Source organism: Macrobrachium rosenbergii, chromosome 46 (genome assembly GCF_040412425.1).
Source record: "Macrobrachium rosenbergii isolate ZJJX-2024 chromosome 46, ASM4041242v1, whole genome shotgun sequence".
In the NCBI taxonomy this organism is placed as follows: domain Eukaryota; kingdom Metazoa; phylum Arthropoda; class Malacostraca; order Decapoda; family Palaemonidae; genus Macrobrachium; species Macrobrachium rosenbergii.
In genome coordinates this window covers 22,872,874-22,898,882 of record NC_089786.1, presented here as the reverse complement: position 1 = coordinate 22,898,882, position 26,009 = coordinate 22,872,874, and the positions used below count along the sequence as shown (strand labels likewise).

Here is a 26,009-nt window from a genome sequence, read left to right as displayed (position 1 = left end):
TATATATATATATATATATATATATATATATATATATATATATATATATATATATAAACATATATAACACACATATATATTTATGTACATATATATATATATATATATATATATATGTATGGTATATATATATGTATATATATACATATATATATAATGTATATGATATATTTATATATATAGAGTGAGAGAGAGATGAGAGTGTGTGTATAAGATGGAGAGAGAGAGGAGAGAGGAGGAGGAGGAGGAGGAGGAGAGAGGAGGAGGAGGAGGAGGAGGAGAGTATAAATACTATAATTTAGATTATATATCTGGATAGTGAATGAAAGTGGCTAATGGCTTTTTATTCGTGTGAGCATTGGTAGGCCTATTACATACTCCAAGTACTAAGGAAAGTGTAAATTTAGTATATATGTACTCCAGTAGGAAACAAACGTATCTAAATTGGTTAGATCTTTGTGTAGAGACCTGAGCTAGGCATAACTTTAATCAGGTTATATAGGTGTCAAGTTTATTCCTTTGCGCCTATAGAGATGAGAGACAGGCATAGCACAAAGTAGATGATTTAATTTACATATATTGCTTTTTGGGTACGGAGGCCCTAGACGGGTACAGGCTTAGGAGGAAATGTTAACGCTAAATTTATTCTTTTTGGATACGTTTTATCCGAGAGGGATCTACTAGTTCATGAAGATAGAATTTTTATTGTTTTTTTTTTTTTTTTTTTTGTATTACGAGATGGACATAGAAGAAAGCAAAACTCCTGATGTTAAATTTATTTATTTGTTTAATTTTCTTTTCCGTGGTGGTCCTTGTGACTTGAGATGCGAACTGCGTAGAAAAATGATTTACTCTTTTTCGGTTGCAGAGACCCGTAACAGAAATACCTTCATGTAAAAGTTATTTCTTTTGAGTTTACTTGTTCCGAGTGCAGAAACCCGAAACGGACTTAGATTACAGAAAATATTACGGTAAAACTTTTTTTTTTTTTTTTTTTTTTTTTTGAGATATCAAAAAGTCGGGAACCGTTGCTGTTAACTTCAATATTTTTCAGGTGCTTTCACGCGAGAAGGAGGAAGTAAAGCAGAAAATATTCCAGTGAAATTGTCCCTTTTTTGGGTGCAGTGAACAGGAATGGGCAAAGCTGAAGGCAAAAAATACTACTACTTCTTTTTATTTCTTTTAAGGGTGTAGAGAACCGTTAAAGGCCAGCTGGTTAAGTCGTGAAGTCAGCATGGTGACTTATAGACATGTTGAAGGACCCACTTCCATTAGAAGCGACATGTCTGCCTCTCAAAGTGAGTATTTTTGTATTAGGGTTGTTAAATTTTTTCTATGGATTTACTGTCGTAGGTAATTGATAAATGTTCTTGGATTATACTGGGGTCAGTCCTTTATTTTGATAAGTCGAACATAGTTCCGTAAAAAAATGTTTTCCAAGATATTTTTGCCCAAACACTAGAAGTAGCAGCCAAAATTTCCACGAGGCAGCGGTCATGTCAGTTGAATTTCGACTCAAGTATGTTTGAGTTAGTGTGACATACATCAGGTCATCGCGACCCAGTTGCAAGATATCAAATCGTATTCGATATTGCCGCCAACAGTGGTTACTGTTTGAAAATCCTGGTGGGAAAGCACCAGTGTCAAGAGACACAAGCACCAGAATGGGTGAACCCAATCTTTGCTTAAATTTCTGTAGAAATGGGTCACATAATGGCGTGCACGGGGCCATAGTCCGACGGGTATGATAATGATTTCCACACTGTTGAGTAGGTGACGGGACAGTCATGCCAGGCATTGTCAACTGGCATTCGTTGCATTCCAGTTAAATTAAATAGCTTTGGGTTTGGCGTATTAATTGCCCCGTGCGTAATGCGTTGAGAAATGAGTACTGACTTTTAACGGGTGTAAAGACTGGTTGATTGTGAGGTAGGTATTGGGATGTCATGTTATGATATCCGCAAATATATGTTCATACTTTATGTGTATATATGTATATATGAATTTTCACGCAAGGAACATGATTTTATATTCACAAATATTAAGCCACATATATTGTTTGATATCGAATTCACTGTACCTGCGTTTATTGCTGTATCTAAACCATAGGCCCAAGTTCAATCTGGACGAAGTAGATAGATACACTTATTCAGTGATAATTACCCTTAGATGTAAGCTGTTTTACCAGATATGTGTATATTTGTAATAGCCACATGTACTTCTAAACTCTCTGATTTCCTCACAATGTTTGGATGCTCTTCTCACCAAAAAAAGCCAGAATCCGAAATGAAGATCAGATGAAGAGACTTCAACCACTTGAGAGAGAATCAAACTCAAGGTGTTTCTTCACTAGTCTGCATTTCAAATTCTAAACTTTAGAAGTGCCAAAAGTATCCAAAAGTGTGAAGAAATTCGAAAAGGTCTGAGGTAACTGTCACTCACAAATACATTACATGTATGTATGCATATATATATATATATATATATATATATATATATATATATATATATATATATATATATATATATATATATATATATATATATATATATATACACATATACACACACATATATATATATATATATATATATATATATATATATATATATATATATATATATATATATATATATATATATATATATATATATATATATGATGATTATTATCACTTTTGTACGTGATTCATTTATCACACATTACCACAGGTGAAAAATAAGAAACGGGGTGTAGGTCCTCACCGAACACTTTATTTCCAAGCACAAGTACGTAGTAGATATTCTCAACCCATTAGTAGGTACCATCTCAAATGCAAATATCAAGAATAATGTGGACCTGATAAATAAACTAAATAGTGTAGAGATTAATAGTGAATCCAGGCTACTAACTGTAAATTTTGATGTTGAATCACTATTCACAAAACTAAATAGATGCTCTGATGGCGTTTTTTTCTGAATTGTTAGAGAACCCACAGCTGGATATCCCATTTTCTAAAAAGTACTTTTAATTGAACTGATTAAATTATGTAAAAGATTGTAAATTTGAATTTAATGGTAAATTTACTCACAAAATTTTGGTATGGCTAGTTGAAACCCTCTATCCCCAGTGTTAAGTAACTTATCATGGAATTTTTTAAAAGAAGATATTAAACAACATAATCCCACGTTAATGTAACATGGTTTAGGTATGTTGACGACATAATTTGTGTATGGCCAGTGAACCAAGATGTAAAACTTTTTTGCCAAGTTAAATCAATTAGTACCATCAATTAAATTCACGATGGAAATGGAAAATGATGGGTGCTTACCGTTTTTATGGATGTCCTCATAGAAGAAATAGTAGTGGGTTTAAATATAGTGTGTATAGAAAACCCAGCAATATTTCTTCCTATGTGCATTTCTATTCTGGACAAAGCAATAAGGTTAAAAAAGTCAGTGTTTTCATCTATGTTTTTAAGAGCATTACGGGTATGTAGCCCTGAATATATTGATGATGAAATAGATAAGATTAGGAATGCAGGCAAAAAATTGAAATATATTGATAGTGTATTAAACAGTGCATTTGAAGCGCAAAAAAGACTATGTTCAAAACCAGAAAGAACTTTACAACACAAAAGTATTTGAATTGTTTGCCCTATAATAATAATATGAAAGATATCCCTCATCTTCTTAAAATTTTTTGTGTTAATGTCGCATTTAAGAACAATACAACAATGAAAAATGTACTTATCATTAAACTCCCAGACAATACTAAAGTTTGTTATAAAATTCCGTTAAATCTTGTGATCAACTTTTATATTTCCTCCTGGAAAGCACTGGAAAAAAACTCAACTAAGAAATTGTGATATTTACAAGGGAATGGTGGTATAAAATTGTTAAATGAGAAAATTTTGTCAACTAAGGGCGGCAAAGTTGTATATTCTAATAAAGATGGAAAGGAACATTAAATTGCTTTATAAAAGAAAGTTACAACTCATACTATGAATATCAGTCAAGGAAATATAAACGTTGTTTCCTTTAATATTTCCTGAAAATTTGTTTTGTTTAATCCTTTACAATAAGAGAGATGTTGAGAAATAGGATTACTCTGCCTGTGGACCTTAATTCCTGGGTAGTTTACTTGTTCACTTGTTCCATGGTCCTGTCAGATACGTGGATCTGAGTTCCCGTATGGTCTGTTTATCAGCAATGTCCCACAGAGAGTCTTTTATTTTTTTAGAAATAGGTTTTAAAACCACTCCTTTCTCGACACCGGCCTGAGTTTATATGACCATCCTCTAACGGTTGTGTATGTTCGTCATACTGTTCTTGTGTAAATAGACTGTGACTTCTACACTTCAAGTCGCTGACTATTCAAAAAGATTGGAAATAAACAAAAAACTCGGTCAGGACCTACAACCCGCTTCTGTAATTTTCACCTGTACTAATGTAGGTCATATATATATTATATATGATATATATACATATATTTTCACTATTATTTTATTTTCATATTTTTATATTTGTATTTTAATTTTTATATATATATATCTCACCCTTTTAGTATGTATTATATAAACTTCAATGGAATAACTATTCAAATCAAAAGGCTTCATTTTTGGATGTTAAGATTTAGGCTTGTTTGATAAAGGTAAGGATTTAATTTTTTGATTCTAATCCTTGTGATTTTTTCAGCCTATGATGATTTATATATATATATATATATTATATATATATAAATATATATTATATATATATATATATATATATATATATATATATATATATAAGATTTATATACTCACATATATATATATATATATATATATATATATATATATATATATATATATATATATATATATATATATATATATATATATATATATATATATATATATAAAGTACGCAATGGAATAATTATTCAAATCAAAAGGCTTCATTTTTGGATGTTAAGATTGAGGCTTGTTTGATAAAGGTAAGGATTTCAGTTTTGAAAATGTTAGTTTCCTCAGAATCATTTATTTCACATTTTGTTCGAATTAGCCATATTTGGGTGGAACATCAGCGTTTTGTTGTTAAGAAAACTGGTAAAACAATTATGCAAAAGAAAAGATATAAACATCCTGTAATTAGCTATAAAGTTTTATCCGAGAGTATACAGTAAACACTATTATAATTAGGTAGATCTACTCGTCAATTATAGAGTCCATCATGGTGCCATATGTTAGTCTGCTTTAACTTAGTATGGTGTGTGTGTGTGTGTAATACCAGTCAGAAGGTAGTTATATATATATATATATATATATATATATATATATATATATATATATATATATATATATATATATATATATATATATATATATATATATATATATTATATATATATATATATATATACTGTATATATATATATATATATATATATATATATATATATATATATATATATATAAATATAATCACTTTTGTACGTGATTCATTTATCACACATTACACAGATAAAAAATAAGAGACTGTGTAGGTCCTGACCAGTTTTGACTTTATTTCCAAAAGCCATTGACGAAGGGCTGATACACAGTATTGGAAGTCACAAATATATACACTACAGGAACAGTACTGACGAACATACACAACTGTCTGAGACTTCAGATCCACCCACCGGCGGGTGTCAAGGTAGGAGTGGCCTTCAAAACCCATTTGGCTAAAAATCACAATATACTCTCAGGGGACAATACTGATAAACATACCGACCATAGGCGACATCAGATCCACACCTGACAGGAGTCAGGGAGGCAGGGTTGGAAAACTCATTATCACTGCTGCCCCCGTACTGTGTTTACAAATATGATAATCTTATTTCCATACATCTCTACTGCCTACCTTGAAATTTAAATAATTTACAAATTTCTTTTGATATTAAAGGATCAAGTTTATACATCCCTTGACTGATATTCATATTATGGCTGTAACTCCTTTTTATAAAGCTGGATTCAATGATATTCCTTTCCAGTGCGTTAGTAGAATATACAATCCTTTTTGCTCCTTCCCATTTGATAGCATGATTATTCTCACTAACACAGGGGATATCTTTCATATTATTATTATACGGCAGTACAAGCAAATTTTTTGTCTTGTAAGGTTCTTTTTGGTTTTGATGCATAGTCTATTTTGCCGCTTCTAATGCATTGTTTAATACACTGTCAGGATATTTAAATTTCTTGCCTGTATCCTTAATCTTATCTATTTCCTTATCAATATATTCATGGCTACATACACGTAATGCTCTTAGAAACATAGATGAAAACACTGATTTCTTAACCTTATTGCTTTGTCCGGAATAGAAATGCACATAGGAAGAAATATTAGTAGGTTTTCTATACACGCTATATTTAAACCCATTACTATTTCTTCGTATGAGGACATCCAAAAAGGGTAAGCACCCATCATTTTCCATTTCCAGAGTGAATTTAATTGATGGCAAACAGTTATTTACATCTTCGTTCCCTGGCCATACACAGATGATGTCGTCAAAATACCTGCGTGGAATTATATTGTTTAATATCTTCTTTTCAAAAAATTCCATATATAAGTTACTTATCACTGGGGATAGAGGGTTTCCCAATGCCATACCAAAATTTTGTGAGTAAAATTTACCATTAAATTCAAATTTACTTTCTTTCACAAAAAATTTAATCAGTTCAATTAAATGCTTTTAGAAAATGGGATATCCAGCTGTGTGTTCTCTAATAATTCCGACAAAACTCCATCAGATCATCAATTGGCACCTTTGTGAATAGTGATACGACATCAAAACTCTCACAAGCCTGGATTGACTATTAATCTGTACACTGTTTAGTTTATTTATCAGGCCCACATTATTCTTAATATTGGCATTTGAGATAGTACCTACCAATGGGTTGAGGATATCCACTAGGTACTTCGCTAGATTGTAAGATGCGGAATCAACTGAGCTAATAATTAGAATGGCAGAAAAATGTTTGTTTTCTCGGTTTTTATTGCACCATACATATACGGTAGCGATGGAGAGGTCACGCACAACTTCTTTATAAGGCTTTTCTTTACCTTTTAACAGGTTTTTAACTTTGATATTGAAACTACTATTCACATTGTCTAACGGGTTCTTATTTAATTCTTTTATATATCCTATTATCACTCAAAAGACTATCCATCTTTTCTATGTAATTTTAAATAAAAGTGAGTATATATTTTTCACCTGTGGTAATGTGTGATATATATATATATATATATATATATATATATATATATATATATATATATATATATATATATATATATAATCATGAAGCTACAAATGTTGCTTGATATCAAATCCACGCTACCTCGGGAATATCCCCCGATGGGGAATTATCACCGAAGGAGAATTTATAAGTGATAAATGGACGGGCACTGCCAAGTCTCGATCCCACGACACAGACGCGCCATCCAGCAACTCCAGTCGACGTTACCACTGAGCCATCAAGACAGGTATAAATTATTGCCGAGTCTAGTGTACTTTGTTTACCCAAGTCGAGAGCAGGGAAATTGTACTAGCTTTGGCATTAACCCATCTCGACCATGACAGTTCTTTGCAGGGACGCAGAGAACTTTGCAGCAGGTGCTCAAGGGAAAAAAAAGGGGCAAAATATAATAATGAATGAGGCAAAATATACATACAACTTCTCAATATTCTCTCAACTTTATTTAAACTAGGTATTAATAATTCAAGAAAACAATAAACATGACTGATTATCATAGGTACAAGTAGGCTAATGCCTTAGATGAACATGCAATATACCGCACTGACTACCTGCAGCAATAGAGCTTGGGAATATATTTAAAGAAAAATTATATATTATTTTACAAATAAATAACAAAAGAAAATGATCAATCAGTATGATTAATACAGTAGGTTGCTAACCAGACTTATCATTTTATATTTATAAGAGAACCTCCTGTGTGCCATTTCTTTGAATATGTTGATAACTCTACTGTTGTTGATTTTGATATCCTTTTCAATTGCTAGCAACAAAAGATCAGATAGCCTCTCCACTCACTGCACTGGCTACGCAGCTTAGTCTTCACAAGCTTGAGTTTGGAGAAGGTCCTTTCCACTGTTGCAGTTGTGACAGGCAGAGTGGCATAAATTGTTAAAAGTTCAAGCATAAGTGGAAATATTTCTGAGTATTGTTTACCTTCATCAGGTTGAGCATTGAAGCTGCAGTGTTCTGTGGATGGCAAGGAAATGAGGGAATAAAAAATCTTCAATTCCAACTGTAACTTGTCTACTTCTTCTAGCTCATAAAACTGACATAATTTTTGTAATGACTTGAATGCTTCTTCATTCACAGGTTCTTTCAAGTTATCTTGGACTGTCATGTAATGGAAAGCCTTTAAGATACCCCCTTGTTGTGTTGTCTCCATCTTTAAATCTTCTTTTGTAGCTCTTGAGATATTTTATCTAAAAACACATAAAATACTCTCACGCGGTAGTAATCATCCAAGGTCTGATATTGCTGGTCCTCAGTAGTAGCAGATGTAGCACTATACTTGTATCTTTCAGGCATTTTCCTTCTTCTGCCTTGTCCAGGAATCACAGAGGGAGTTGATGGCCATAGATTCAGCTCTGTCTTTGACTTTTGTAAAAATCTCTTGAAACTTCTCATCATTTCTTAACTCTCTCAAGCTTTGTAGCACTCCATCCACAATTCTATAGGAAGCAGCTAAATCAAGGTCTTTCAGTTGTAGTGCATTAGATGCATAGGCAGTTTCTTGAAAAACTGGGGTAGCAATCTCAAGACAAACAAGAAATTCAAAGTTAATACTTTTCAGCAATATTGAGGCCTCCCCTGCTGACGTGTCAGGAGGATCCTTTGCACTATCTCTTCTAGAAACTGCTTCAGAGCTGGGATGACCTTCTTCATAGTTCTAAGAGCTGATTCTCTGCAAGCCCATCTTGTGTCTGATAGCTTCTGAAGTTCATGGGCGATCTTCTGATACATTGCTTTTGGATCTCCATGAATGCAGCATGCCGTTTGAAGAGTTAGCAACAAAAGCATACAATTTCTCCACCAAGCTGAAAAAGTTATAAACTGAATACTTGATTTGGCACTTTCAACTAAGACTAGATTTAGGCAATGTGCATGACAATGTACAGAGTGCCTTTGCCTTCTGTCTCTGGAGTCTGGACTGCAATCCGTTGTATATTCCACTCATATTTGCTGCCCCATCATATCCTTGCCCTCGCATATCATCTATGTTTAGGTTATTTGCATTAAGCATAGAGATCACTTCTTTCTCCAGTGCCTCACCAGTTGTTGATTGAACATTGAATACCTGTATGAAACGTTCTTTTTATTTTGAAGTCATGAACATACCTCTACAACAAAAGAGACCTGTTCTGTATGTGAAACATCTGTTGTTTCATCCATGAGGATGGAGAAGACCTTGCTCTGGTGAATTTCTTCTATCACTCTTCTAACTGAAATGGCCAAAGCCTTGATCAGGTCATTCTGAGTCCTGTTTGAAAGTAGTGACACTTGGGGTCTTTTCAGTATATCTTGTTTTTCTTTAATTACATCAAGGTGCAATTGAACAACGCTGTCATACTTGCTAAACATTTCTACAAGTTCAAGAAAATTTCTCGATTTTCACTGGTAGAGATTTCTCCGTCGCCCCTAAATGGCAAACCTTGTCTTGCCAAGTATAGTGTGATGGAGATCAACCTGTCTAAAATTTCCTCGGTTTCTCTGCTTCTCTTTGTCTCTAGCAGCTTGTACTTCTCTATTTGCTGTTTCTAATGCAATATCTAATGCTTGGCTCTGGAATCCTTTCCATCGAACCATACCAATCATGTGTGAGATTCTGAACCAGCATGCTCTTTATTTTCTCTAAAGCTGTCCTCCAACGGCTTATGCCCTCTGATTTCAAGCTACTGGCCACTGTACATTTCCTCAGTCAAAACAGACGACAGCTGAAGCAGAACATGACATCTTTCTGAGGTGAATATTCTAACCAAGAGTTCTTTTCATACCATTTCTTCTGAAACGAGCGTCCTTCTAAATTCTTGGGATATGAAATTACAGGTTGACAAGGACCATAATTATTGCAGAGTTTGATAAAGATTCACTAATACGTATCTTATAAGTAACAACATGTGCAGGATCATTTGGATATTGTAATTCAGGTAGCATGGAAAATGGCTCTTCAACATCAGTCACTTTGGCTCTTGCTTCAATCTGGGGCTCCTGTGAGCAACTTGCTCATCTAGGTCATCTACACTGTCTTCTTTCATTTGGCTCATCGTCGGCTTCCATATCTTCAGTTTCTGATTCTTCGCTCTCCTGAGTCTCCTCCCGGTCCTCTGAATCCTCCTCCACTTGCTCAGATATTGAAGCTGCCACTCTAGGCTTCATCCAATCATAAAGAGTTCTGCTACCTTTGGCATCTTGTCTGCACTGTTCCTGTTCCTTTTTTCTTCTCTCCTTCCGTGGCATACTCAAGATGATTAATATAATAAAATCTGAATGGAAAGACAAATGTTACAGTATTCAATATTCCAAGATATCTATGGGTATTATAACATAATAACATAAAATGATTAAAGATGACACAAAAAGCCAAGGAAGACGGAAATTCGGCCTCATGATGCTGGATGTTGAAAAAATTATATTATATATATATATATATATATATATATATATATATATATATATATATATATATATATATATATATATATATATATATATAGCCTCATTAAAGGTTATTTTAAATACTTTGAATATGTTTATAAATGAGTCTAGAAGCCAAAACCATTACCTTGGCCAAAGCTAGTCCTTAAATTCAAAGATAAAAGAAGAAAGAAAGAATATATATATATATATATATATATATATATATATATATATATATATATATATATATATATATATATATATATTTGTGTGTGTATGTAATTTGATATATGCAAAATCGTGACAAAAATGATAGTGTTCAACCCATAAACTCCCTGTCTTCACCCTTATAAATACCCCCTCATCAACTGAAAATTATAATTACCAACACCCCAATAGTACGTCTGTAGCCTGTAGGCCTAGGTCTGTGTGTAGTAAAGTGTTGTCCTGAAATGTTGAAATATGTAAAGTCTTTGGTTTTTTTTTTTTTTTTATAAAAATAACGACACCACTTCATTTCAGCACAAACACTTTATACACGTCACTTTGGGTTTCTGAAATCACTATAATAATCGTCAATCCTTTGAAATGAAATTTAAATTCACCAAGCACACCACACCATCCTTAGCCTAGCTACATTTCACAAAAAAATTAATTATGAGGATATGTTTGTTTCTTTAACACACTGTGCCATTTTCTTATTATAAATGTTATAACAGATGTTTGTTGAATGAAACATTGATTTTAGTTGTAAGTGCAGAAAATATAGCCCATGTACAAATGATAAACAAGGAATACCGATTAAAGAGCGTTGTTTTGCCTCCGTGATGTGTTAGTGTTACACTGTTTCCCTCTTCCCTAGCAGTATAGCCATTAGCCAGAATGCATAAGACATTGCAAAGTAGGCCTAGTTTGAGCTTACGCAAGAATACATTTATGTGATATATCTATAAACTATAATATATATATATATATATATATATATATATAGAGGAAAAAATTTGTTCAATAATGAAATTTTCTAATGTCTCTCATTTGTAAGGGACCCACTTGACTCCTGGAGAGCTGGCAATATTGCAATTCAGCCACTGGCCCACACTGGCCATTCTCATGGTCTATGACTCCCTTTAAGCTCTTGTTTTTTTATTATTATTATTATTATTATTATTATTATTATTATTATTATTATTTTTTTTTTTTTTTTTTACTCAACACAGCCTTTCTGATAGGCTGGTATTTCCAGTCCAGATCCGGGATTATTATTATTATAATTATTATTGACAATAAAAAAGGGCACTTTTCAATACATTTGCGAAAAGGCAGGGGCCTGAGCACCCTAGTAACCCCCCTCTGCACGTGCCTGGTTCTGGCGTTTGGAACACTCAGCCTCTTTTATGACATTTTATCACACTGATTTATATACAATCCATTTGTTAATGTCGCAATATCAAATCCACGCCATTCGGAATATCACCGAAGGAACATCGAAGGAATTTTTAAGTGATAAATGGACGGCACCGCCGAGTCTCGATCCCATGACACAGACAACGTATCAGCAACTCAGTCGACGCCACTGAGCCATCAGAGAGGTATAAATTAATGCCGAGTCTGGTGTACTATTTACCCGTCAAAAGCAGGAAATTGTACTTAGCTGACATTAACCCACCACGACCATGACATTTCTTTGGTACGTCGGAACACGCAGCTCTTTTTATGACATTTTTATCACACCGTGATTTATATACAATCATGAAGCTACAAATGTCGCAATATCAAAATCCACGCTACTCGAATATCCACGATGGGAATTATCACCGGGCGGGGAATTTATAAGGACAAATGGACGGCACCGCCGAAGTCTCGATCCCACTACAGACGCCCACCCAGCAACTCCAGTTGACGCTACCACCGAGCCATCAAGAGAGGTATAAATTAATGCCGAGTCTGGTGTACTTTTATTTACCCATCGAGAGCAGGGAAATTGTACTTTTGCTTCCATTTATCACTTATAAATTCCCTTCGTGATAATTCCCATCGGGATATTCCCGAGGTAGCGTGAATTTGATATTAAGCTTAATTTGTAGCTTCGTGATTGTATATAAATCACGGTGTGATAAAAAAATGTCATAAAAGAGCTGCGTTCCAAACGCACAAAGAACTGTCATGGTCGAGGTGGGTTAATGCCGGTTAAGCACAATTTCCGCTCTCGACGGGTAAATAAAGTACACCAGACTCGGCATTAATTTATACCTCTCTTGGATGGCTCAGTGGTAACGCCGACTGGAGTTGCTGGATGGTGCGTCTGTGTCGTGGATCGAGACTGCAGTGCCCACCCATTTATCACTTATAAATTCCCTCTCGTGATGATTCCCCATCGTGGATATTCCGAGGTAGCGGGATTTGATATTGCTTACATTTGTAGCTTCATGATTGTATATAAATCACGGTGATAAAAATGTCATAAAAAGAGCTGCGTGTTCCAAACGTACCAAAGAAATGTCATGGTCGTGGTGGGTTAATGCCGGTTAAGTACAATTTCCTGCTCTTGACGGGTAAATAAAGTACACCAGACTCGGCATTTATTTATACCTCTTGATGGCTCAGTGGTAACGTCGACTGAGTTGCTGGATAGCGCGTCCTGTGTCATGGATCGAGACTCGCAGTGCCCGTCCATTTATCACTTAAAATTACCTTCGGTGATAATTTCATCGGGATATTCTCGAGGTAGCGTGATCAGATATTAAGCGACACTTGTAGCTTCATGATTGTATATAAAATCATGGTGTGATAAAAATTGTCATATATATATATATATATATATATGAGATAATTTTTTATATTTTATCACACTAATTGCAATAATAGCTTGATTGTACTGAAGTCATCCCTTGATTAGACAAGCCCACTGTTAATGTGACTTGCTGTATTGTTTTCTTGACAGGGACACAGTAAGACAACAAAGTAAAATTCACTTGGTATGAGTTAAGTAGTTACCAATTGAGAATACTAGTTTTAAAATTCTTTCCGTTCCAGTCTGGATCTACGGAACTAGCAATGCAAAGTTAGCCCAGGTTGCTACAGGTGTGACAGAAACTGGGGTGATGGTGACAGCTGAGGCCTAATGAAGTTTGGTCGTTTACTTGTACTTTGGGGAATGTTTTTTTACTTTTGTATTTATTTGTTTTCTTAAATAACCTTTACTCTGTATTTGTAATTTTTTTGTTTGATCTTTCCTCAAAGGAGAGACCTTAGTCTTTGTGTCTTCACACACATACACATGTTTTTGCTGATGGATATGTATGAGTATGTCATTTTCAATAATGCCCACCTGGGTTAACGCGACCTCGTCCAGATGTACTGAAAAAACGGGTTCGACTGCTGCTGTGACACCAGAATTTCTTTATTATTCCTTCATTTGGATCTGAAGGCTTTGTAGTGACAAGCGTATCCAAAAAGTGTGATGAAATCGAAAGTTAAGAGGGCATTGTGGTTAGTACACCTCATGCGTAAGCGGTAAAATGTGACCAGTAGATTCTATTTATATGTGAGTATGTTTGTACATACATGTAAGTATACACATACATTTATGTGTATATCCTGTGGTAGAATCGTTGCTTCATATTCGACTTTGAAACAGCGAACACTGCGCTCGATTATTTTGCTCAACTGCCACTTGGCTGGTTAGCTCGTAATTCTCCCCAAGGACGGATTTTTCGCTTGCGGCCGCTGGACATGCTTGGTCATGGCCGTGGATTATTGTTTATTTAGAGCACTTAATAACATATACCACAGAAGATTAACGTCAGTTAGATGAAATACCATAGAGTTGGCCTCTTGGGTTGGTGACGTAAGGATCCAATATCATGAGGAAACTTTGGGAAAGAAACACCTTACTGGATTAAAAGATGAACGGACCCACCTGCTATATATATCTGTGAACAGTTTTTGTTCTTATTTCCTCTGCTAAATGAGCTTACACTAGATCCGGGATCAAGAGCTGATATGCAGGTGGATTACCCCCTCCTACCGTCTGGCCTTTACCTTGAGACATCACTTTTATCAGTCTTCAACCTTTTTCCCGTTTTCATCCCCTCTCATCCTTCACCTCTTCGGCTTCACTGCGCGGCAAATGTTATTTTCTGTACTCTTTATGACTTTTTGGATATTTGCTTAAGAAAGTTAAAGGCCTGTGCGATTATACTGGACAAACAACCAGTTGTTCAACGCAACGCTCGTCCCGTAAAAACTCTCACCTTCCGGCTCTTTTTCTTCAAAAGTCACGCCAGTCAGTATTGATGATTCTCTCTCCTCTCTCTCTCTCTCTCTCTCTCTCTCTCTCTCTCTCTCTCTCTCAGATCGAATTGCCTTAACGCCTTTTGCCTGATTGATAGGACATTGCCGTTTATTGGCAAAAATGAAAAAGAATTAAGGAAACAGACCAACCCATGGGAGAGATAAAAGGACATCTAACGCTGGAGCAGCATCAAAAAGCAAAACAGAAATTATAATAAGAAAAACCACGTCACGACTTACTCCTTCAGCATGTGCAACAACAACAACGATAACAATAATAATGAGAATGACTGCATTGACCTGTTGACATACGAGAGTAAGTCCAGCGCCGTTTTGGCGTGCATGGCCCACACGTCGTAGAGTGGCACCACGTCGAAAGCCTGCAGTATATTCAGCACCAGTATGGGTCCCCAGCAGATCAGGAACAGCACTACCACCACAATCAGCATCGGGACCACCTGGAAAGAGAAGGAAAACGGGATCAAAGTTGCCCTTCTTTCTGGTTTTTTGTTTTTGAAATAAATTTCGTTTTGCTGAGTCAAGTGTTTTGTGGCATTTTAGTTTTTAAAAGTTTTCGTTTTCTGATTTCCTTCATGATTATGATTATACAAAACCTTGGTTTCTATGGCCCAAATTGTTTAAAATTTTCGTAATTCTTGTCTATTCTATGATTCCTGTGGTACCTAGTTTTTCTATCTTCAAAGTGTTTAGGTTTGGGTGTCTTCTGGTTTCTATCTAGTTTTAATTAAATGGGAGTGCTATTTAAATTCTTTCAAATTCTTGTCATACTTCTTGATTATGATTGTAGAAATTTAGTTTTTCTTGATTTTTGACGTCTAAAACTTGGTTTCCATGATATTTAAAGTCTCATACATTCTCAGCCTAAATAATCATTGTGATAAAATTCCTTTTCCAAATTCATTACTAAGTTTTTACGTATGTGGTCTTTTTTTTTATTAAATTGATCTTCATGGTCTACATCATGTTTTACATCATGATTATGAAATTTTTTTTTTTTTTTTTTTATTTTCTGGTCTGCAGAATCTTTGTCTCCATCTACTGAGAATTTTATAGAAAATTTTGTTGACGTTGACTATTTCGTTTGTGATACTGATCTTTTTTATTTTGCGATTAAAAGTGTCCCTGAGAACATTGTATTTGCAACTATTTCATGTAAACAAAATATGGGTATTTCTTGCTATTTGGTTGGTTTTTTATGTCATTTTGTACTTTTCGGTCATATATGAGTAATTTTTCTTATTTTTCATTTTTCGGTTCTTAAAATGATAAGCCTTCCTCTTCACGTGGGTTTCAGGTCTTTTGTTTTTCTTTTTTAAACGTAGAGTATATAATGCCATTGTATATACCTGTACTGTAGCGATAATTTTTTTTTTTTTTGAAGTTCCAACGTATCTGGCTTAATAACGTTTAGATGGAAAGATTGTTTATTTTGCATATTTTGATCTTTACAGTTTCTGCAATTTACTGCTGCAGGGGATACTGTGCTATTTATTTCTGGTATAAAGTTCTTATATTTTGGTATTTTCAGGCTTTCGGCTGGAGTTGTAAAATCATGTATTTTAAGTTTTAGAGGATCGTTTAATATAACATTTTTTGTGATGAGATTTAAATTTTTCTGGTCAGTTTGTAGTCAAAGGAGATATGTCTTCTGTATAGTGATAGACCTTGGTCTTTTAAAGCATCATTTAAATATCCAATTTAAAGTCAAAGGTCATCGTATCGTCCTTCATTTCTTCGTTATTATCGCAAAGTTTTCAGTCTTTTGATCTGTCGTTCGTCATAATTCCTTATTTAAAGTTCAAGAGGAATATGTCTTTGTTTTTGGTCTTTTGGAGTCTAAAAAATCCTGTATTTACAGTCCTCGATTTTCTCCAAATCATGGCCACCGCAGATGCTTTGGTCTGACATGTTTTCTGTTAACTTGTTTTCATATATTTTGCAAATTAAATGCATTTCTACATACACTAGCGTACCAAGTACATTTCTTGTTACGTAAATGCATGAATATGAATTGAGTTTTATTTTAAAAGTGGTCTGTTCAAGATGAGACGAAAGGACAATGGATTTTTCTCCTGCGTTTCGATGCCTTTGTGTCTCGTTGTAATGTCAACATCCCGAGGTGTTTACTTACATAGATAGCGGTGAGTAAACATGGTGGCAGTATCCATGTTTTGTTTAGAAAGAGGTGTTATTAGTATCATATTAACAAAGGGGTCATTATTATTATTATTATTATTATTATTATTATTATTATTATTATTTTAGAAGTAACATATACACTATTAAGGATCAAGGTAAATATTCTAACATTTGCTTATGAAGGTCCCACAAATAAAAAAATTGTATAGACATCCTTTTTATTAAATGCACTAAAAAGTAAAAATTATTTTTTGAGACATACCAGGATTTTCTTACAACTAATCATGTCCACAAAATATAAGCGTGGACCCCAACACGGAAGGAAAATGCTACAATAAAGGAATTTTTCTTTCTTGTAGCATTTCTGTCCATGTTTGGGGCCCACACTTTTATTTCAGTAGACAAAATCCTGTTGTCTTAAAAATTTTTTTTTTTTACTTTTTAATGCATTTTAATGAAAGCATGTCTATGATTTTTTTTTTTTTATATTTTTGGGGGGTTTCATGCTTTTAGTTTTGACAGAAATTGTAATCGATTTATGATTGAAATTAACGAAACTTATATCCGTTTACAGGAGGGTGAGTGAACTGGTAAGGGGGAAGGAAGGAAGAGGGAAGGGAGGGGAAGGAGGAAGGAGGGAAGGGGGAGGGGGAAGTTGGAAGGGGAGAGGAAGGGGAAATGGGATTGGGGGAAGGGGAAGGGAGATGGAAGAGGGAAGAGGAGGGAAGGGAAGGGAGTGGGGAGAGGAGCGAAGGCGGAAGGTGAGGGGAGGGGAGGGAGGAGAAAAGGAGAGGGGGGAAGGGGAAGGGGGAGGAAAATGGCAGGAGGTGGAGGGAAAAGAGGAGGAAGGGGTGGAGGGGAGGGGAAAAAGGGAGGTGGTAGGGATAGGTGGGGGAAGGTGAAGAAGGAAGTGGAGGATGGAAGGGGAAAGGGAGGGAAAAGGAAGGGGAGGCGAGGACATAGCTAAATTGACACTTGATCGTGTTCCGGAAGGGGAGGGGGAGGGGAGGAGAAGGGAGAGGGAGATGGAGGGGAGGGGTAAGGGGAGGGAGGGGGAAAGTGAGGGAAAGGGAAGTGGAGGGGGGGATGGAAGAGGGAAGGGAGGGGGGGGACACAGCTAAATCAACACTTGGTCGTGTGCTCTGGAAGGGGTAGGGGAGGAGGAGGGAGGGGGTGGAAGGGGGAATGAGAGGGGGAGGGGGACAGTTAAATTAACATGATTGTATGCACTGAAGGGGGAAGGGGAGGGAAACGGAGATGGAAGAGGGGAAGGAGGGGAAGGACAGCTAATTTAACACTTGGGAGTGTGTTACGGAATGGGGAGGGGGAGGGGGAAGGGGATGGAAGAGGAACGAAGAGGAACGGGGAGTGGAGGACACAGTTAAATTAACACTTGATTGTGTGCTTTGAAGGGGTAGGGGAGGGGATGGGTGGGGAGGGGATGGAAGAGGGGGAAGGGGGGGAAGGGAGGAAGAGGGAAGAGGGGAGGAAGAGAGAAGGGAGGGGGAGGAGAAGGGAAGGGGAGGTGGAGGACACAGCTAAATTAACACTTGATCGTGTGCTGGGGAGGGAGAAGGGGAGAGCGATGGAAGAGGGAAGATAGATACTACCGAGTCAAAGAAGTTGTGAAAAATCCGAGAGTTTCATACAAATCCTGAGATACTGGGAGAGGCCACTGTAGGGTCACTAGAGGTCACTGTTGACCTACTGATCATGTAGGATTGTGTTGTCACCAGGATTGAGTAAACATGCAAAATTTCAAATCCATCGGACGAAGATAACAGGTCGAAAATTGAGTTACAAGATTTCAGGACAGACAGACAGACAGACAGACGCAGAAGTCAAATTAAATAAAAGCATGAAATAAGAGGCCTTAATCGAATAAAATAACAGAGTCGAATAAAGAGAAGAAATTATTCACAGAATAACAAATAACAACTCGTGCATTAGTATCTTTGCGATTGCAGAAAATGACTGTAATAAATAGTATAAATCACACTCACGCAAATAGGGTATCATATCTTCTTGTGAATATATCGTCAATAGAAATTCTCCCCATGATTTCATATCTGGTCATAACTGGAACTTAGCGAGAAACACATTACGTAAAAAAAAAGTGGTGTTAACACTTCAAAGACCCGAATACATTTTAGGAGGAAATTCGGAGACGTTTCTCTCCACCTTTGAATAATGTAGTATCTACAATGTTATTCTCGGTGAATAGCGTTTGAATTGCTCTGAAAAAATGTAATAAAGTCGCGTAACATGTGTTTTGATTGCTGCATCTCACCGAGTGATAATTAAATTGCTTATGAAAATGCAATGAGGTCATTTTATGTATTGTTTTATCACTAAATTTTGCCGCTGCTTGTAAATTTGCTGTCAGGTTCTGTGTAATGTAGTTTTATTACTTTCTCATTCTCTGATAATAATGGTGTTGGATCATGTTGTTTATGCATATTCCATGGGATTTACAAAAATAAAGTAAATAACTATGTTATGATAGTATTTATATAAGAAATGAAATCGAGAGAAGAATCAAGTAAACTAATGACAATCACTGAGAATGTTCAACGACTTGTATACAAATACATTGTAAGAAAGAAAATGAAAATAACGAATAAGTAAATAAAAAAATCGATACAAAAAGGTCTCGGAGTTTCAGTTCCAACATCAATACTCATAGATGAAACTTAATGCATAAAATGATTTTTCTGACACCAACTTTGATCTGTTTTTATAATTAGTACTTCCTTATCAACTATGGAAAATTCATCGATAAGCATAATTTTGCGTTTTTTCTTTACACCTGAATATTTTTAACGATTATTATTATTATTATTATTATTATTATTATTATTATTATTATTATTATTATTATTATTATAAAAACCAAGCTGCAACCCCAGTTGGAAAAGCAGAATGTAACCAGCCCAAGGGCTCTATTAGTGAAGAAAACCAGTAGTATCAAAAAAGGAGGTTGAGAAGTTTGACATAAATTTTGAAAGAGGAATAACAAAGAAAACCCGGGTATCAGCAAATAACATAAAGAACAAAGTAAAATAAATAAGACAGATAATAAACTATGAAGTGAGACTAAAAAGCATTAACACTAAATCTGTACTGCAAGTTCCAACGATTCTATTTCGATTCTACTACAAGACAAAGGAGACCGTTCCACAATTTTCCCACATCAGGTATAAAACTTCCAGAGAACAATTTGATACTGAATGTCACAAGAAAAAGTCAAAAGTGTTAGAATTAACTATATATCTAGTGCTGCATGGTGGGTGGTACAGTCTGCGAAGCTCTGATTACAATGGGAGATAAGAATTCCAAAATATACAGTGTGCTCAGTTCAAAACGGAAAGACGCCGTTTGTATATTTCGATCAGATTTTGTAATTGCTGCTGTTGGTCGAAGGTTTGGTGTATTTAGACATGAAATTAATTATTCAGCGTAATTAAAATGTTGTAGCATTTTCGACTTATTGGATCTCATAATCAGCTCTTATTTTATTTATATTAATATTATATTTATTATATATATATAAATATATATATATATATATATATATATATATATATATATAAAAGTGTGTGTGTCAAATATAAATATAATATATATATATATATATATATATATATATGCGTATCTGATATATATATATATATATATATATATATATATATATATATAGATATATATATATATATATATATATATATATATATATATATATATATATATATATATATATATATATATATATATATATACTGTACGTGTGTGTCAAATCAAATATATATATATATATATATATATATATATATATATATATATATATATATATATATATATATATATATATATATATATATATATATATATATATATATATGCATATATATTATATATATACAATGAACCAGATATATATATATATGTATGTATGTAACAATTGTTTTATTATGTATATATATATATATATATAATATATAGGGTATATATACAAAATATAAATATAATATTTATATATATATATATATAATATATATTATATATATATATAATCAGAAAAATGCTACAAACCAATTTAATATCCAATTCACTTACCAAGTAAATATTTTCAATATGAAAGGGAATTTTTAATTGATAATAAGTCCATCTCCCTGCAAAAGCGATAAGGAATCAGGACTACAGTGACACATAACCAGTCGGCCACAAAGGGTAAAAGTGAATACCATCTCCCATCAACCCAAAACTCAGGTGTTTTACATCCACACACCCTGCCATGTTGACCGTGAGTTTTAAATTTGTAAAAACATGACTATTTATAAAGTCATCACCGTGATTCATATACAATCAGAAAGCTACAAACGTCCTTTATAAAAACAACGGGAAGCAGGTATTTTTGTTTATTGAGTCGGAATTTCGTAATTTAATAAATCTTAAATTTCCAAGATCAGTATTTCAGGACTGAGTGACATTGTAAAGATCAAATATTTAATGGTATCTTCAACATTTAAACTTGGTGTTTTGCGTTTGGAGACGATAACAAGATTCTGGGTTGACAGCCAATGTCAGATCGAAAACGATACGATGACTATTTATCACATGACCCTGATTCAGACGCCAGAAATAGAAGGTCTCTATCATTTTTTCCCAGATTAATATTTATTTTACAAGTGTATTTTAAGAAATCCAGGAACCGTCTGGTCAACCACGAACAAGATGAAAACAGGACTAAGGACACTAAACAGTCTTAGTTTCTTGAGGGTATAAGCTTTTAAATCTTGTCAACCAAGCGAACATGAAGGTGTTTTATGCTTTACGATCTTAGGGAGACCAAGTCTGCCATGTTGACCGTATTACGTTTGTCGCAAATAGCTCCATTGGAAACTGTTTAAAAACACTTCATACAATCAAAAGCTACAAATGTCCTTTAATATCCAAACTATTGAAAGTATACCATTTTATAGGGGAATTTTAATTGAAATAAGTCCACCGTTGATGGAGTCGTACCAGCCAGGACGAAAAAGGAAAGTGACACACACTAAACCAGTCGGCCACAAGAAGGTATAAATCCATCGATCAACCAAGGTCGAACTCAGGTGTTTTGAAATTTGGAAGATATGGCACCAAGACCATGTTGAATGTTCTTTAAAAAAACCAAGAATTAAACATTTATCACATCACCGTGATTGAGATACAATCAGAATAGCTACAGAAACGAATATCCAATTGAGTTGTTAATTCTTTTCCATAACATGTTACCGAAGGGCAATATTTTTAATTGATATTCAAATAGTCCAAACCAGCGACGGACGAGGAATCAGACTACAAGACACACTAACCAGTCAGCCACAAGAGAGGGTATAAAAAACAGACTACACGGGTAACATGGCAGAGGTGGGTGGATATCGCCTCTCCAAACGCAAAACACCTGAGTTCGACGGGTGGGTTGATGGGAGATGGTATTCACTTATACCCTCTCTTGTGGCCGACTGGTTAGTGTGTCACTGTAGTCCTGATTCCTCGTCCGTCGCTGGTTCGACCACGGGACGGTGGACTTATTATCAATTAAAAATTCCTTCGGTAACTTATATGAAAATATATTACTCAGGTAGAGTGAATTGATATTAAAGGACGTTTGTAGCTTTCTTTTGTATATGAATCAGCGGTGATGTGGATAAATAGTCATAATATGGCTACGTAATGTGAACGCATCAATAACGGTCAACATGGCAGAGGTGGGTGGATATCGTCTCCAAACGCAAAAACACCTGAGTTCGACGGGTGGGTTGATGGGAGATGGTATTCACTTTATACCCTCTTGTGGCCGACTGGTTAGTGTGTTACTGTAGTCCTGATTCCTCGTCCGTCGCTGGTCTGACCCCACGGGATGGTGGACTTATTATCAATTAAAAAAATTCTTTGGTAACATATATATGAAAAATATATTACCTGAGGTAGAGTGAATTGGATATTAAAGGACGTTTGTAGCTTTCTGATTGTATATGAATCACGGTGATGTGATAAATAGTCAAATATGGCTACGTTGACAAACGCACTACACGGTCAACATGGCAGAGTGGATATCGTCTCCAAACGCAAACACCTGAGTTCGACGGGTTGGTTGATGGGAGATGGTATTCACTTATACCCTCTCTTGTGGCCGACTGGTTAGTGTGTCATCAAATGATTCCTCGTCCGTCGCTGGTTTGACCCCACGGGACGGTGGACTTATTATCAATTAAAAATTCCCTTCGTAACATATATGAAAATATATTACTTCTTAGAGTGAATTGATATTGAAGGACGTTTGTAGCTTTCTGATTGTATATGAATCACGGTGATGTGATAAATATCATATATATATATATATATATATATATATATATATATATATATATATATATATATATATATATATATATATATATATATATATATATATATATATATATATACATACGTACATACACACAACACAAACCAGATGTGCAAGGCGTTTATTCACACGATGAAGCAGACTAGGGGCAGGGATACGATGAGATTCACATTTTGTTTTATTCCTACGTTTCGTGACATATCGCCACATCTTCAGGGATTTTCTACAAAATGAAATACAATATTTTAATATAAAATAAGAGCTGATTATGAGATCCAATAGTCGAAAACGCTACACCAATTTAATAGTAAAATTACAACTCACAGACTTAAACAGACTAAAAGTACTAAAAAATGATAAATTATAAAAGAAAATTTAAAATATCTCGGCAAGATTATAAAAAAAGCCAACACACATAGGGTCAAAAGTAAAATTTATATATTCACAAAACTACAGCTGAAAACGTCTCCACGCAACCAACCTTGCAGCATTAAAGATAAAAACACACTAAGAGTAAACATCGCCAAGAGGCGCAAAGATTAACAAAAATTTATGGTAAAAACAACGGGACAGCAGAAGAATGTTTGTTTAGAGTCGGAACTCGTAATTTGATGTTTAATGTTCCAAGATCAATAGTTCGTTGAGTTCCTTTGTTTAGCCAAATATTTAATGATAGTTTTACATTTAATAATGTGATTCCTTATATAAGAAGTTTCTGGGTTAGACAGCCAACGGCCAGATCTATATAACGCCCCGATGAGAGTCGGCCCTGACCCTGAGAAGACGCCGGGTAGATCCTATATATTTTCCCAGATTACATTTGGGACAAGTGCATTCATAAATGACGCCCGACGTCATCAAAGGGCAGAGCCGATCTTTAAACTTGAGGAGCAAGCCAATAGTCTCAGGATTCTTAGGCATATGCTTTAAATTTGTGGCTCATAATGTTTGTTTACGATCTTAGTAAAGTCCCTACGAAAATTATCATGCAATAGATACGGGAAACTGTCATAAAAAGGGAGTTTGGGGACCTTAAAGCACATAGGTTTTTCAGAAGACTATTGAGTAGTTTATTTAAAATTTTATAGAAAATCTTAGAAGGAAAACAGTTAATAGAGAAGTACTGGAGGAGAAAAGAAATTTCATTGTGGAAGAGAGTCCAGCTAGGGGTAAAAGACAAATCACGATAGAGCAGGGTATATATACAGTTGGGTTTGAAATTATGGAAGTTGGCACCAAGACCAGTGAATGCTCTCTTTAAAAAAAATTGAAGTATTAAAACAGACATTTTTCTTTAAGTCCAGAATATCTCAGAAGGCTAATTTTTAGTTGTTTTCTTTTTCCATTGTAAAATTAATATTTTTATGGTTATTATAGCAAAATCCAGGAACCGGTCTGCATCGAACTCATGTCTAAACAAGATGAAAATGCCGTCCACATAGCGTGAGTAAAACAGAGGCCGGAAGGCCAGGGGACACTCGTCCAAAATGTGCTCCTCCAGGAACACATGAAGATGTTCGCAGCTGTAGGACCAAGCGGAGATCCCATGGCCATGCCCTCAATTTATTTTAAAATTTGTCCATTGGAAACAAATTCCGTGTCTAGCACGGTCAGTTCTAAAAGAGCTTTAAAATTCGAATAACTTAAATTAAAATAAAACAGACTCAGGTTCGGGGAATAGCTTATCTAGAATAATGTTTATGGTCTCTATGCCAGGTACCTTGGGAAATAGTGACTCGACATCAAAACTAGTCATGAAAAGGTCAGAATCCTGGGATCAAATACGTTCTTTAATTTGTTTTGAATTTTTAAGGGAATACTGAATTGTAGTCAGCAGTTCCAATAAAAGGACGAGAAATTTTGCCAGTTTGTAATTAGGTGTGTTGTAAGAGGCCAAAATAGTGCGGACAGGAACATTATCTTCATGTATCTTCGGTAGACCATACACGAGTCCGTAAGATGAACCGGTGGAGAATAATTCCTGGAACACTTTTTCATCAGTGATGATGTAATGTTTCAAGGCTCTGAGAAATCTATTGATTTTATCCTCCACTTCGAACATGCTTTGATAATTTGGTACACTTACTCTTTGGAACCATGGAAGATCACTTAAAATAGAAGTCACTTTGTTAATGTGGTCTTTTTTGTCCAATATTACCGTACGTACAATTTAAGTCTGTGAGTTGGAATTTTACCTTTAAATTGTTTTGGCTTTTTCAACTATTGGATCTCATACTCTGCTCTTATTTTAAATTAGAATATTATATTTTATTTTGTAGAAAATCCCTGAAGACGTGGCGATTTGTCACGAAGCATAGGAATAAAACAGAATGTGAATCTCATCGTATTCCTGCCCTTAATCTGCTTCATCATATATATATATATATATATATATATATATATATATATATATATATATATATATATATATGTATATATATATATATATATATATATATATATATATATATATATATATA

General features: G+C 34.7%; 1 protein-coding gene across 1 annotated transcript in view; it reads right to left on the bottom strand.

Moving 5' to 3' along the window:
• The window catches only part of LOC136830399 (G-protein coupled receptor 54-like), a 43,751-nt gene that overhangs the window by 3,391 nt on the left and 14,351 nt on the right, over positions 1 to 26,009 (bottom strand). The window contains exon 5 of the mRNA XM_067089935.1: positions 15,276 to 15,433. Within this exon, the coding sequence (XP_066946036.1) occupies positions 15,276 to 15,433 (158 nt within the window). The remainder of the gene's footprint in view (positions 1 to 15,275; positions 15,434 to 26,009) is intronic.